This window comes from Gekko japonicus, unplaced genomic scaffold (assembly GCF_001447785.1).
Source record: "Gekko japonicus isolate JY-2015 unplaced genomic scaffold, Gekko_japonicus_V1.1 scaffold1582, whole genome shotgun sequence".
Lineage (NCBI taxonomy): Eukaryota > Metazoa > Chordata > Lepidosauria > Squamata > Gekkonidae > Gekko > Gekko japonicus.
Genome location: NW_015172052.1, coordinates 137,469 through 153,614, shown reverse-complemented (window position 1 = coordinate 153,614; position 16,146 = coordinate 137,469). Strand labels below are relative to the sequence as shown.

Below are 16,146 nucleotides of genomic sequence, written 5' to 3'. Positions count from 1 at the left end.
GTCGAGCTTGATGGTGTTTAGCCGATCCTCTGCATTTTCAGCTTCCTGGGTCCAAGCCATCAGGGAGATAGGATTAACAGTCTTCAAAACCGTTTCTCGGATGTCCGCGTTGAGTCCCAATCGATACATTTCAGCCAAAATGTGATCGGGGTAGTCTCGGAGCTTTGCTGCCTGCTTGTGGAATTCCAGCGTGTATTCACGGACCGACTTCTTATTCTGACGATAGGTGCGGAGAAATGCTTTGGCCCTTTGGCTCGCGTTGACATCCTCAAACCGAGCCCGCAGCGCCCACATGAATGCTCGCAAATTCAAAAGTTCCGGACCGCGGTCATTGTGCAGTCCCACATACCATGTGGCGGCGTCTCCTTTCAGTCTCGCCGAGATGACATCGATGAGAGCAGCTTCATTTCGGAAGAGGTGTCGGCTCTCTTCTACGAATTTGTGCACCCTCACCGTGAAGAAGGCGAGTTCCTCTGGGTTGCCGTCAAAGGTAGCCTCCAGTAAATCCTTGGGTCTGGGCCGTGGAGTCCTTACCAACGGTCCCAGCTGCCCCGGAACTCCCCTGAGAGGGAGACCCGGAGCAACCGGTGGTCCCGCTGGCACTGGCCTCATCGGTGGCGGCAGGCCCGGTCCTGGCGGACCCCCCGGCATCGGCTGTTGCGCAGGCCCTACTTGCTGCGGAGGTCCGGCCGGTGGCTGGGCAGGCACCTGCGGCGCGGGAACTCCCGGTGCTGGGGCAACTTGCTGTTGCGCGGCGTGTGCATCAAGAAAATTAGCCATTCTAATGTCCATCATTCCCGGCAGAGCTTCCATTACATCCTGGAATGCCCTCAACAAGTCCCTCACTGAGTATTCCAGTTCCTCCAGTCGTTCCCCGGTGGTTTCCTCCGGGATGGGGTCCCGAGGTCGATAGTCCGGGGGTGGGTCATAGTCCTCTTCCGTTTGGAAGGCTCCGGTGCCCTCCTCATCCTCTGCGTGGCCTCGCGGCCCCGATGGCTCGAACATCCACTCCTCGAGGTCTTGCTTGGAACTCCCCTTCTCCGAGGTAGTCCCCGGCTCCGGGAACAATCCCTTGTCAAACAGACTTTCACGTAATCCGCTCCCTCGACGGGAGTACACCTCTCGGGTGCCCTGAGTGTTGTACATAGTCCAGTCATCCTGCTGTTGAGTCTTCCGCGGACCCCAGTGCGAAGGGGTCGGAGGCGGCCAAGACAGATGTGCAGGCCGGCGGGGAGTCGTTCCCCCCACGGCACCCTCCAGCGAGGCTGCAGTCACCAAAGGAGCGGAGGTGTGTGGGACCGATCCTGAATCCCCCTCCGTTTTCGGTAGGTCTCCCTCAGCTCCGCTCATGATCTTGCCAGATTCGGAACGATAGGAAAAAGGGAGTTCTAACAATATGTTGGATCCCCAAGCATCGAGAATAAATCCACGTTTTCAAGAAAAGCAAAATTTATTTCAAAGCGTTGAAGACATACTCAAACACGTTCTTTGTTAGAACTGGGGATACACAGGTAGGTCAAGCATAATAAAGGAAATTCAAACAGATACATATCCAATGAATAACATTCCCGCTGGCGGGCTAATGAAACGGTTGCGCGCCCAGTCCATAGGAACCAGGCAGAACATAAGACAAAACACAGGTGCAGTTCTCATGAGATAAGCAATAGGCAAGCATTACAGCATCTTCTCCCCCACACAACCTCCAGTAGTTATCTTATGCATTCCAGCACAGGAGCAGGATGGTAGAAACAAGCCGGGTGCAGCAGGGTAAGGATATGTACACAGAGGTCACACAAAACATAATGGCAGCTTGCTGACAGATATGCTGGGAAAGATTGAAGGTCAAAGAAGAAGGGGACGGCAAAGGATGAGATGGTTAGACAGTGTTATCAAGGCAACGAACATGAAATTAAGCAAACTCTGGAGCACGACGGAAGACCGAAGGGCCTGGCATGATGTGGTCCATGGGGTCACGAAGAGTCAGACTCAACTGTGGGACTGAACAACAACAACACACATATCAAGCAGACATTCAATGAGACCCAGGTGCTTGATAGCCATCAGACAAGTCCATAATATTAGGTTAGATTCTTCAATGTCACTAGTTAAGGGCCTCAAGGGGAGGGCGGAATCTGGGATTTTATCCTTAGGTAGTGGTGGATAGTATAAACAATTGCTCTCTACTAGCTGTCAGAAGATAGCAAGTAGGGAGAAAGTGCTGCCTTAAATCCTGCATACTCCTATTTGCCCTCAGCATTCTGAATGCCCCTCAGGAATTGTAGATGTTCCAGTGGGAGCCATCTGGCTCTCATTAAAATCACTAATCTAGAATGTGTGATTTTCTAGAATGGCTGACATATCTATAGTTCTTTTCCCACTTAAGTATCTCAAAAACCAGTCACTCCTGTGGTAAACCTTGGTATGGCTGTCCTGGTTCACAACAAGAGGGTGTGCCAGAATTTAATTTCTTTTCCATATTGCTCTTCTGAAATAGAAGAAAGTTCTCTTAGAATCATATCATCTTCTAAGCAGGCTCTTCATGTACATAAGCCAGTGAACCTTGCAAAAAGCAATGGAGGACTCTGCAAAACTAATTGTTAATTTAAGATCTTTGCTGTTGATTGAAGTCCCATCATCGTAATGGCTAGATTGAATTATTTGATTGTTAGAGTCTGTTTTCAGTAGTAGGTCTTTGCCTGTAGAATTCCCCAAATCCCCTTTATCATCTATATTCTCCTGGAATTATACAACCTTCACTGCCCTTATTTTGCTGTAGGGGGAATAAGAAAAATCCATTAAGATTGCAGTGTGCAGCTGGAAGGAGGTTATTGGCCTTGCAGTGGTGTCAGACCTCCGTGCTCTGTTATCCACATCCTGAGAAGTCTGCTATATCAGCAGTTCTCCACTGATTCCTATGTTTTTAACAGAGTATTTACAAATAAATTGCTTGCCTTTCTAGCTTTACACTTCAAATGTTTTGGAAACAAGCTCAGATGATAAGAAGAATCCGTAGCACACACACACACAACTCAGCATTAAGTGCTTCAGGGTTTGTTCACACATACAGGTACATTATTTGATAGTTGGAATGAGCCATTTTGCATTTAAATGAAATTGTGTCCTTTGTGACTACTACATCCTCCTTGTATCTGGTCTTCCATTGTTGCACCTAGGTCCCCTAATCTGTACCAGCATTGGCCTCAAGGATCTTTCAGTTCCCATTGCTCTGATTATATGGACACCTTAAATTCCTATCCCAGCTTTTCATCCCCTCCCAAATCCAGCACAAACTCATCCTAACCTTCCAAGCTTTCCATGGCTTGCCTCCACTCACCTGTCTTTTAATTTGCCTTGAGGATCTTTGCTGACTGAAAGGTAAGATAAAACAATTTTAAATAAATAGAACATGGCTGCACCAAATGTTCTCTGTTTCTGAAATTTGCCTTAAAATTAGGATGGTGTAAACCAAATTTACATGCCTCACTGAACATTCCCATTATTCCAGTGCTGGTTTTGTTCCCTCAGCTCTTCTTAGCATGACCCACACATGATTTTGTTTATAGATGTCCCTAATATTACCATATCAGAGATGACACCCTGATATGTCACCAACAAAGTCACATGAGTTACCTCAAGCAATGGAATTAAATGGCAGTGAGTGCAAATGACAGCACTGAAGGTGAAGAAGAAGGAAATTGGTGCAGAAAAGAACAGCAACATGTATGTTTGCAGCAAATATCAAAAACAGGAGGTGCTGTTCGGAATTCACAAAAATGAATAGTGAAGCAAAGAGTTTCCAGACACCTCAAGCATCTTGAAAACAAGGTGTTTGTAAGACTATAGAAGTATGGTACATGCTCAAAGAGTATTCATAACAGACAATGCCACCTTCTCTCCCACCCTCACTTATGAAAATTGCAGTATGGATGTCTACACAGCAAAATGCTTTTAATGACATGCGCACTTTGGTAAATGAAGGTTGTTCTCTTACAATTTGATATGTCCTTTGGATCAAATGATGGTGTGACAAATCCCTGTAACAATGACCTTGAACCCGCTTGCGGGGAGGGCGGGGTAAAAATACCTAAATAAATAAATAAATAAATAAAACCCTTCATTTTTTATTGCAGATCATGGTGGGAGAAGGGATTCTCTACTGCTGCCTTTCTAAACGTCGAAATGGAATTGGAGCTGAAGCCAATATCAATGCAGGTGGCTGCAACTTCAACTCTTTCCTTAGGAGAGCAGTCCGATTTGTTGGTGGGTTGCCTTTTTTGCTGAAGAGAATCTGGTTTTGATGAGACCCATCTTCATTCTTTAGATATACTTCATAGGCCTACTCAGTGTCAATGCATAAGTCCAAAGCACTTATGATGTTTCTTTTTTATTGTGTTATTGATGTTTCGAACAGCTTATATTTCCATTTGCATGGCCCTGTGCATTTTTCTTGCATTAAATGATGAAATAAATAAAACATTCTGTTGACTGTTCAGTAATGAAAGCCAACACGAGAAGAAATCCAGTGCACTGTAATGGTTAAGGTCTTGGACTAGGTTCTGAGAGAACTGGGTTCAAAACCCACTCTCTGGGTGACCATGGGCCAGTCACATGGTCTTCTAACCTACCTCTCACAGGATTGTTGTGCTGCTAAAATGGGAAATGGAGAATCATGTATGCTGCCCTGTGATCTTTGGAGGATAGGGTGGATAAAAATAGATCCATCAGCAGTCCCTATAGTGATGACTGTGAATACCATGGTGCCCACCAACACCTTTCCTGGCACCCACCAAGTGTGTAAAGGTCCTTTCTGCACTTGGATCTCATCCCTGGTTTTATCAGAGTTCAACTCGCGATACAATACTTTGCATTTACCCTGGTTATAACAGCATCTCTTTATCCTGGGACAAGTGTGGGGCAAAACCGGGGGGGGGGGGGAATACCCCAAGATAATTACAGGGCTGAACTCGAGTGTAGTGTAGAATGTAAAAATACCCTGAGATAATTACAAGGGTGAACTCACGTGTAGTGTAGAATGTAAGTTCAGGGATAGGGTTGAACCAGTATTTAAGATTTAGTGCGGAAGGGACCATAGTGAGCAAGGCCAGGTGAGCTTTTCTCCAGCAAGGCTTCTGACTGGCTGTGCAGATTTTTAAAAATGTTATTTTGGCATTACCTACCACCACAGTCCAAGGATCTTCACTATGTGACTGAAGGTAAGCTGTGGCAGCCATTTGTGGCAGCCATTTTGTGGTTGCACCCACCACACTGTGTCAGAACTCCAAAGGTGCCCACAGGCTCAAAAAAGTTGGAGATCCCTGAAGAAAACTGTCGCTGCCACACAGCCAACTTCCCAATGTTAAGTTATTTAGAAGAAAGTCCCATTGAAATCATTGGGACTTCCATCTGACTTATATATTCAGGATCTTGTTTGTTAACTTTAACTAGGTTTTGGTTTTTCATTGTTAATTTTGCTTTGCTTTATTGGTTAGATAAAGGATGTTCACCTTCTTTATTCTTGAGGGGCACTGTATTTATAGTTAAAAGACTGAAAGTATATTTCACTACACAATAAAACCTCCCTGTTGTTGATCAACTTCCATTAAGGAGTTGGCATCATCTGGTGCTTTACATATGAAATATAAAGGGAGGTTTAACATTTAAATGTGGAGCATTGCTTTCCTAAAAGCTGAAACCAGCAGATATTTTGCCATATCTGTTAAATAGATGATGGAGGCACCAAACGTGAAATAAAGTTGTTCGAGGGGAGGGCAGATATGGTGCTAAACACTGCGGAAAATTTTCAGTGACAGAAGGGAGGGTAATTTTGGCTGATGTCCCACACCCTTCTGCAGACCTCTGACTATCCCCTCCTACTGTTCCTGGGGCTTAGCCTTCTGGGGGATCATCTCGGTAATGAGGAATTTCCATTTTGCTGACGGAAATCCCTTCATCAGCAATTTACTGTGGGATCCAAGCTGCAGAACCAAATAGAATCCAGTAGCCTTTCCAATGAGGCAAGCATCTAACAGGCTTTCCTGCTTCTTTTAGGTGTCCATGTGTTTGGCCTTTGTGCCACAGCTCTCATCACAGATATTATACAGTTGTCAACAGGATATCAGACACCATACTTCCTGACTGTATGCAAACCTAACTATACATCCCTAAACGTGTCTTGCTCAGAAAATTCTTACATTGTGGAGGATATTTGCTCAGGACCCGATCCCGTCATCATCAATGATGGAAGGTAAGACACAGAAATGCAATTTCTTGAATTGTGTTCCTATTCAACATTTATTACCTCCATCTAGACTGTGTTGCATGCTGGTTGTTTCTGTCTAGCTCTGTGTACATTCATCTTTTGATAAACTCAACAATTTGATAAGACTCAAAGGTGCTTTGTCATGATTGTGCATATACAAGATGGATCAACAGTTATGACCAAGAAGTGGACTGCGAACATATGCAAATAAAGGGATGGTGCTATGCAGATAGCAGCAGATTCTGTTCTCAGTAAATCCCTTTCAGATTTTAGGCATGAAGTGAGATTGCTACAGTAAGTAAAAATGTTGGTTATTCACCACTGCCTTCTGCCTTCAATGAAAATTAACCAACAAAACAGATCCCCAAGTGACTGAGTGCATTCCTAAGCAGCGTTAGACTCTTAGACTTAAATTGTCTTCAAGGGATGTTAACTCTGTTTAGGACAGCATTATAATCTTTCCCTATCTGTTTTTGATTAAAATATGCCTTATGTTGGGAACAGCCAGTGGTTTCATAGTTGTATCTTGCTCTCAGACCATCTCCAAACAGACTCGTATACACATACAATAATCAGAAAGATAACGTCACTACAATTTGATGCGTATAACTCCCTGGTGTGTTTACAAAAAACTTGTATTGACTTCAGTGGGAACACTGGCTGCATGAAAACACAGTGACCTATAACACATATTCAAATGAGAAAAACTAATCAGTAGCTAAAATTTGGGCCAAAGATTTCATGAATTATTCAGAGAAGACTAACAGAGAAAGGCCAAGACAGCCAATGCGACTTGACCCATGTTCCTAAAAAAATCCTCTCTCTACCATTTTTTTCAAGTCCCCCAACTTGCACAGAAGAGTGCCTACCCTTAAGAGTGCCTTGACATTCTAAGGGGGCAGACATTTCACAACGTGTTGCCATCTATTTTCTATTTATGTGTCCCATTTCTAAAGGTCAGGATGAATTCTGCACTTTTTCCATATGCCATAAATTCTGTTGCAGTTTTTTCCTTCTTCTGAGGAGCTAAGTCTGTTTAATAGGCAGCAGTTCTGAAGTCTTGCTCTTAGTGGGAGTTCCTTATAGTAATGACCTTTTTTTTGGCGTGCTTTTGAGAGAAAGGAATTATTAAAATGTAACTTCCGGAGACTGAGGTCAAGACACACAAAAAAGCTTGCTGCATTACACTCGTTCAGCACCTCTCAGACTTGTCAGACCTCTTATGAACTACACCAGAGTGGAATAGTGGTTTGAAGAAGAAGAGATTGGATTTATACCCCACCCTTCACTACCCGAAGGAGACTCAGAATGGCTTACAATCCCTTTCCCTTCCCCTCCCCACAACAGACACCCTGTGAGGTAGGTGGGGCTGAGAGAGCTCTGTTGAGAACTGCCCTTGAGAGAACACCTCTGAAAGAAGTTATGACTGACCCAAGGTCACTCCAGCAGCTGCATGTGGAGGAGTGGAGAGTCAAACCCGGTTCTCCCAGATTAAAGTCTGCGCTCCTAACCACTACTCCAAACTGGCTCTCTTTGAGGGTCAGATTAGGATCTGGGAGATCCAGACTCAAATCCATACTTACCAACGAAGACCCACTGGAGCTGCTTCTGCATAGGAGGCATGAAAACAATAGCAGCAAGAGCATGTGGTGTGGGAGAGGGTGAGAAAGGGGTTCACGCACATCCATTCTTGCTCTTTCCACTACCCTCACTCCTCCCTGTTTTCTCTGTTGCACCTGCACAGTGTTGGAGGGCTCTTATGGCCCAGAACCCTCCTTTCTCCTCCCTTTCCTGCTCTTTACTGAGTCATGCTCTTAGTACTAAAAGGAAAAGGCCCTTTAAAGGACTAAAAGGGCAGGAGATGTATGCAGCAGCAAGCTGCCCTGTGTCATTTTGAAAGCAGAGCTTAGCTTCACTCCCACCCCACCCCTAGTAGTAGCTGTAGTTGAAGCATCCAAATGGATGCTGTGCCCACAGCCACCCCCCTTTTCCCCATTTGAGCCACATAAACTTTTTTATTTTCTCTGCACAAAGGGGAAAACACAGGAGCCAGACTAGTGGTGCTCAGACTACACATTCCCATATAGTATGAGAGGGGGGCTTCCTGCAGCCTGTATGAGTGAAAATCCCCATGTGAAAGCAGTCTGGTTGACCTTGCACCAGTCTCTCTCTCACTCTCTCAGCATAACCAACCAACCTCACAGACTTGTTGTGAGGACAAAGTCGGGAGGGAGAGCCATAAACATTACCTGAACAGCTTGGAGAAAGCATGGGATAAAAACAGGGCTCTTTTTGTAGAAAAAGCCCAGCAGGACCCAGCAGGAATGCATTAGCATAATAGGCCACACCGAACAGCAGGAACTCATTAGCATATTGGGCCACACCCCTGACAGTGCAGCTCATTAGCATATTAGGCCACACCTACATGTTACCAGAAGTGTGGTTATCCAGCCACACCCACCTTTTGCTCCTTATTGTGTTTACCTTTGTTGTCAAAACCCAAAACTTTTTTTTGTAGCACGAACTCCTTTGCCTGTTAGGCCACAAACCCCTAATGTAGCCAATCCTAATGAGTTTCTGCTGTTGGGTGTGGTCTATTATGCTAATGAGTTCCTGCTGGGCGTGGCCAACTTGGGAGCCAGCCGGAACTCCGTTCCTGTGCGTTCCTGCCCAAAAATAGCCCTGGATAAAAACAGAATTGCCAAAGATTTAATTCTGCCCTTAGCAATGTAGTGAATCTGGTCGCAATAACTAGGCTGTGTCATCAGTTGTATTACTTCAGGTGCAGTGCAGCTTCCAAAACTATGGCCTTTTGTGTCTCATAGCATTTCAGACAGACACTATAATGCAAATGTTTTGTCTTGAGGAGGTGAAAGGGTACATATATAAGATTAGCCAGTGTTCAAAACCCACAGAATTTTAATGGTTTCACTCGTCTATATATGGATCACCTTCCATCTGTTCTCAAGAAATATATGGTCGTTTGGGCCAAGTGACTGCAATCCAGATATCCCATACTGTTGCCAGTTCACCACTTGATAGCTGCAACCCTCAAGTGATGAGTTGTATATGATCTAACACTACAGAATTCCTCACATTTGGTCATGTCACCACAAACACTGTGTATCTCGATAGAATCAGATCAGCCGAGAAATCATCCAGTGCAGAGAGATGAGGTGTAGGGAATCAGGTGATAGATATTCATCTGTGAACCTGCCCTTGCATTTGGAAACGTTCACCTGCACCTACCGAGAGTTGTTGCCATTATGTGCACCAAGTACTTCAATCTTCATGGATGAGAGTGCCAGGGGCCCCCGCAGGGCAACATATGCTCACTCGGACCAACTGGCTTGTGGCTTTCAGCTAGACACATGAACACTCAAATTGACTAGTGACTGTGAAGAGATGGCAACATACCCCTGTGTAGCAGTAGTCCATGGAGGAGGAGTGCTTCTGATTTTGTATCAGTGGGTTCAAGGTTTAGCTTGTTCCTTTCCTCAAATGACTGCTGAAATAGAAATTCTACAACTTGAGATGAGAAATTTAATCTTTGCAATCAAAATATGTTATTTGTTACTATGGGATGTAGCAGCTGTTCTTTCCAGAATACCAAAAGTGAATTTACAAAAATAAAATATTTTTTTTCTAGCAATCCAATGTTTGTTTCTTTGATTGAATCTTGCAAGCTACACATGATTAAGGGACTGGACTACCCAGTGCTTTCACTATTTTTTAAACCCAACCTTAGCAGAATGTGTTTTAAGTGAGAAATTTAATTTGGGTGTCCTTCCTTTGCAGAAAGTCATTCCCTTCGGAACACGCTACTCTGGCAGCCTTTGCAGCTGTGTATGTTTCAGTAAGTAATTAAGCCTGTTCATAATAGTTTTTACAAGGGGGAAAGTCAAAATGTCATTTTGTGTCCGTTTTAAAGCAAGATCATTAAGACTAGTAATGCCAGAAAAGGCAAGAAAAGACTGGGTTGCTTCTAATCTCCCCTCACCCAGTGGGCATTTTTAGAAAAATGGGGAAAGAAACCTTTTCAAGAAATATTTTCTCCCCCATAATTTTTAAATAAATGTTTTAAAAACTATTGTTATACAGCTACACAACTACAAATCCTTCATATCCAGTAATTAAACATGTCCTTGGTAGCGATAATGTTTCTGTTTAAATGGATTAGAAGAGAAGAAGAGAAGATATTGGATTTATATCCCGCCTTTCACTACCCAAAGGTGTCTCAGAGTGGCTTACAAACTCCTTTCTCTTCCCCTCCCCACAACAGACACCCTGTGAGGTAGGTGGGGCTGAGAGAGCTCTGACAGAAACTGCTCTTTTTTCAAGAACAGCTGTGCCAGAACTATGGGTTGCCCAAGGTCATCCAGCCAGGTGCAAGTGGAGGAGTGGAGAATCAAACCCGGTTCTCCCAGATTAGAGTCCGCGCAATTAACCACCACACCAAACTGGCTAAACAAGCAACAACTTTAGGGTTAGATGTTGGGAAAGTGCTTTCCAGTCTTTGCAGATTAAAGGCCATATTCAGGTTTTGGTACAGCAGTTCCGTCTGACAGCCTGCCAAGCATAATGTTGTAACATGGCACCATGGCTTTTATCAGAAATGGGCTCATCAGAACAAGTCTTGGGAAAGCCAAGCTATTAGGTTACTGCTACGTCCTACTCAAATATGACTGGAAAGTGTCATTCTCCTCCCTCTTTCCCCTCCATAGTCCCTGCTGATGGTAGCGTTTTGCAGGCAGAGTATTTCTGTCTCTCCTCCCACTGGCCTCCCATTCCTTCAGTAGCAGCTTCTAGGGAAATTCTGCTGCACTCTTGGCTATGTAGTCCACAAGGTGTCCACTCGATGAAGGTGGACAGGGAAGGAAGGGGAGGCTACCCCCTCACTGCTGTTTCTTTTAGCAGGTAAGCTGCAGCAAGGAGGACAAAGGAATGTAGGTATTCTGTGTAGGGTTGCCAAATGTGCCCGGGGGGTGGGGAATCCCCCGCTTCGGAGCCCCGATTTCTGCCCCGGCAGAATCGGGGCCCGGGGGGAACCCCGCCCCGAAGCTGCAGCCATGTTGCTGATGTTGGGGGCGTGGCTGAGCTCGTTGGGGGGGGGAACATATGTTTCCCCCCCCGACAAGCTCGGCCACGCCCCCAACGTCAAGCAATGTCTGACGTCACTTCAGGTGACGTTGCGGCAGCGCGCGCTTTGCGCACACACACAGACAGCCAGCTCCCGGGCAGAACGGAGCCTCCCCCGCCAGTAAGATTTTAAGACTTGGCAACCCTAATTCTGTGTTTCTGATACAATCTGAGCAGGAGAGGAATTCAGAAGCTTTCTGCTGTATTTCAGCAGCACTACTATAAATGGTCAGAGGTGTTATTGTAGCTACTGACTCACTAGGGATCAGGTGATACAAGAGATCCACTGGCCTTGTAAAGCCACTTGACCTTTCACTTCAAGCATCTACTGGTTGAGCAGTTTGCTGAAGTATTCTCAGACTGCCTGCCTCCATCCTTGGCTTGACTGCCAGCCTGCCTCAAGATTGCCAACCCTGACAAGAGCTAATTTATTCATTTCCTTTTGCTACAAATACATGTAATTAGCAGCTCTCATGAGTGGTTTCCTTTTGTAGCCAGCACAACACATAGGCCAAGGATTAAGTGCCCTACACATTTCAAAGAACTTCTTGCCAAGATTAGCTACAGAATACTTGTTCATAGGAGAATATTCTAAGTATTGTAAGAATATGGGAGAGATTTTATAGATTTGAACCTCTGCCTAAGAGTTCTGTTTGCACTGCATGCAGCATAAAATTCTGGAGTTAACCACTGAGAGCATACAAGTCCTTGAGTTGGTGTTCTCTGCTAATGAAGGGATAGACCTTCCCATTTTATAAGACACTCCTCCACTCACACAGAGCACCTATCACCCTCTACAAACACCCCCCCCATGGTTCAGTTTACAAGTAAGTCAGGAGGTCACATTCACCACCCTTCCTGTCTCTTTTAAAATTACAGAAAGCCCTGACCATTTCCCCTCTCAGGTACTCTCTCTCACTCACAGAGACAACCACAGACATGGTAGCCCAGCCACTTTAATAACAGGCCCTAACTCACACAGAGTTTTTGGGGTTAGGGTCTCAAACACTGTTCCATTCACGTGCTGCCACCATTTACTCATATTTTATAATATATAGAGAGAGGCTGGGATATTAAATTGTGAGCATTTCTTTCTCTTAGACATGCAGCCCATAGGGTTAAACAAAACAAGAAGTAACTTTTATTCGTGGTATTAGCATTCACACTGAAGAAAGTAAAGTAGGAGTTGCAATTTTCACTTCCATTGAACTTTTCAACTGTTCAGTGGGATCAACTGGGGTCCTTTGGTTACAAATTGACTATTTTCAGCCTACCATAAGCAGTTCTTCTCCACATTTTCACTCAGTCTGACACCCTCCTTTTCCCTCTCAGTTCTCCAGCTGCCGACTCCCAACTGCCGACTTAACTGCTGTTTTCCAACTATCTCTCCCCAACATTCCATCAGTTCTCATAGGGAGAGGCGGAACCTAGCCTGTCTGTCACTCTAGTTAGGAAGAGACTTTTTTGAGGCCAGTCCCCAGATCTCCACATTTCTTAAAAAAACACAGGCAGGAAGAATTGAAGTGGGTTTGGTGACTGACTTGCAATACAATCTTAAAAAGAGTTACACCCTTCTCTGTCCATTAACTTCAGAGGACTCAGAAGGGTGGGAATTCTACTTCCATTTTTTACTCAATTTTTTTTAATGTATTTTGTTTTAAAGATGTACTTCAATTCTACTTTAACCGACTCCTCTAAACTTCTGAAACCACTTCTAGTCTTTGCGTTTATCATCTGTGGGATTATCTGTGGACTAACTCGGATCACCCAGTACAAAAACCATCCAGTTGATGTTTACTGTGGCTTTTTAATTGGCGGTGGAATTGCTCTTTATTTGGTAAGTAGAGTGCAAATATTCAAAATTGGTTACTCAATAAATAATATTGGTTGCTAAATATCTCACAGTTAATTGACAATTTTCTATGTGGTATTTAACCGTTGCATCTGAAAATAAATTTTAAAAAATAATGTGTTTGAAAAATATAAGGGGTCTAATAATCCAAACAGTAAAAATACAAGCTAGAGGCAGTGAGGAAAAGGGAAACCTGGAGGAAATCCCTACTCCAACTGTTCCAGTTATTGCTCCAGGATAAGGGACTTGAGCAGACTAGTTTCCTTATCCCTCTCACGTGGCTCTAACTCACGAAAGCTTGTGCTGGAATAAAGTTAGTCTTTAAGGTACCAGTGGACTTGTGTATAGTCTTGTTTTATGTATGCATAGACTTTATGAGGTACGACCCTGTGCTCCATTTGTAAATTAGGGTTGCCAACCTCCAGGTGGCGGCTGGAGATCCCCCACTATTACAACTGATCTTCAGGTCACAGATATCAGTTCGCATGGAGAAAATGAACTCTTTGGAAGGTAAATTCTATGGCATTGAAGTCCCTCTACAAGCCCCACCCTCTTCAGGCTCCACCCTCAAAATCTCCAGGTATTTCCCAACCCAGAGCTGTCAACCCTAATTTGTATAAGGGCAGGGTGAGGAGGCTCTGTGTGCGAGCAAATTAAGAGAGTGGGGGATATGCTGAGAGTATGCTGCTCTGGCCTTCTGTCACTGTCTCAAATGAGGAAAGAATAGGGAAGGGGAATGAGGAAGACCAGACCAGCGTACACAGGCTTTCTGTACCTGCTCCAAGTCTGCAGGCATCCAGCTGTACAACTCCTGCTCTTAAGACACTTAGCAGCTGTGGCCCTATCATGTGTGATACTTACTCCTGGTTCTGGCAAGCATACTGTGCACACAGAGCATCTGGGTGATGCATACCAAGGTAGGAGTGGAGGGCCTCATCTTGCCATGATGTGGCCTGATGCGTTGCGTACCTGGCCTATGCCCTCTGCACACACAGAGAGCAGGATTATACTTGTGACCATCATGTACATGCTCATATCTATGAAATGTAATACAAAAATTTTTACCCAATATTTTCATGAAAGGAGACAATGTTTATATTGATAAGACAGAAGCCCAGTGGCCCCTTAAAGACTAACAACATATATTCCACTGTGAGCTTTTGTAAGTCAGAGCTGTTTTCTTCAGATGCTATGCAGAGGAAAAATATTCTACATTTTTATAGGAAAAAAATTCCACAGTGGAGATGGGAAGGGAGGAGTTGGGAGCAAAGAGAGAAGCCTAGTGTGAATCCCATCAGTCTTTCAGGTATGACGAACTGGAATTGATTAGGTTGCTACTTATGTTGTTGTTGTTGTTAAATTTATAGACCGCCCTCCCCTGAAGGGCTCAGGGCAGTACACAACATCGAATAAATACATATATCAATCAATAATTAAATTCATTTTAAACCAGGGGTGTCAAACTCATTTGTTATGAGGGATGGATCTGACATAAGTGAGACCTTATCAGGCCGAGCCATGTGTGTCATAAAATGTAATGCCAGGTAGTGGAGATATAAACTTTATAAAGGACACTGACATGATTAATTTTTTTAATGTAAAATAAAACATGCTTAAAACTTTAGCACTCTTGCAATATTTTGTTTATTTAACAGTCTCTGATAACTGACACCTCTACTTTCAATTTACTGACATTCATTACAGAAGTCTCATGGTCAGTGCTCTGAGCCTAAGACCCAAAGAAAAACATGAAATGGCGGGGCATTGCGAGCTTTTGTACATAAGTTGCTTCATGTGCTGGTCAAGATCATGAGAAGGCATCCGACACAGACTGAGGGCTGTGTGTTTGTCTACAAAACTATAGTCTTCCTCACAGAAATAACTACAGCTCCTATGAGGCAGTGCAAGAACAGAGAGACAATAATGTATAGTGGTCAGTATCAGCCTACTATCTGGGAAGTCTAAGTTCAAAATCCCCAGTTGACAAAGGAAATGTGCTGGGTGAACTTGGTCTGAACACACACTCTCAGCCTAATCCACCTCACCAGCTTGTTGTTATTCCTCATCTAAATAGTTCACATTGCTTTCCTACTGAGAAAGACTGGATCATGAGGGCTTGAATACAGTGAAAAAGAGGAGGGAAACCCAGTTGCATCCAGGAGAGCCCTGGCACAATAAGCCCAACAAAACACAGACACTCTCTCTCTCTTTCTCTCTCTCTCTCTCTGCCTTCCTTCTTCCCTCCCTCCCTTCCTCCCTCTGTAGCAAGACAAAAAGCTCATACCTTGAATAAAACTTTGTTAGTCTTAAAGGTGCTTTGTATCTTTCCAATGGGATTGAGGGAACTGGACAAAGTAAGCTCTCGCTATTTCCCTCCCTCCCCACCAGGGGACAAGGAGGGGGAGGAGCCTCAGCCAATAGAGGGAAGAGAGGCTTGGCTAAGTAGCTCTGCTGTGCAATTGAGTGAGCCTGGCAAAGTAAGCTCTCACGCTTTCCGTCCCGCACTCCAGGGGGGGCAATGGAGGGAAGAGAGGCTTTGCTCTGTAGTTCCTGTGCGATTGAGAGAGCCTGGCAAAGCAAGCTGTGATGCAGAAGAATGGGAGAAGGAAGCAGATGAGAGCAAATTGCTTGTGGGCCGAATACAAGCCCTGTGGGAGCCAGATCCAGCCTGCAGGCTGCATGTTTGACACCCCTGGTTTAAACAATTTAACAATTAAAACAATACAATACATGCAGTAAAATTAATACAGGTGGCATTTGATACCAATTTATACCCTTTCCGGGGAGGGGGGGGAGTAATGGAAGCCAGGCTCAATGGTAAACCATTGCTGTCTGCTAAGTGAGAGCTCAGCCTTTTTGTTGTTCAGTTGCACAGTCGAGTCCGACTCTTCGCGAC

The 16,146-nt window shown here is 44.4% G+C and overlaps 1 protein-coding gene across 1 annotated transcript in view; it reads left to right on the top strand.

The window, feature by feature from the left end:
* The window catches only part of PLPPR4 (phospholipid phosphatase related 4), a 61,465-nt gene that overhangs the window by 37,602 nt on the left and 7,717 nt on the right, over positions 1-16,146 (top strand). Inside the window, exons 4-7 of the mRNA XM_015420740.1 lie at positions 4,131-4,260; positions 6,049-6,244; positions 10,058-10,115; positions 13,062-13,235. Coding sequence (XP_015276226.1) covers positions 4,131-4,260; positions 6,049-6,244; positions 10,058-10,115; positions 13,062-13,235 — 558 coding nt within the window. The remainder of the gene's footprint in view (positions 1-4,130; positions 4,261-6,048; positions 6,245-10,057; positions 10,116-13,061; positions 13,236-16,146) is intronic.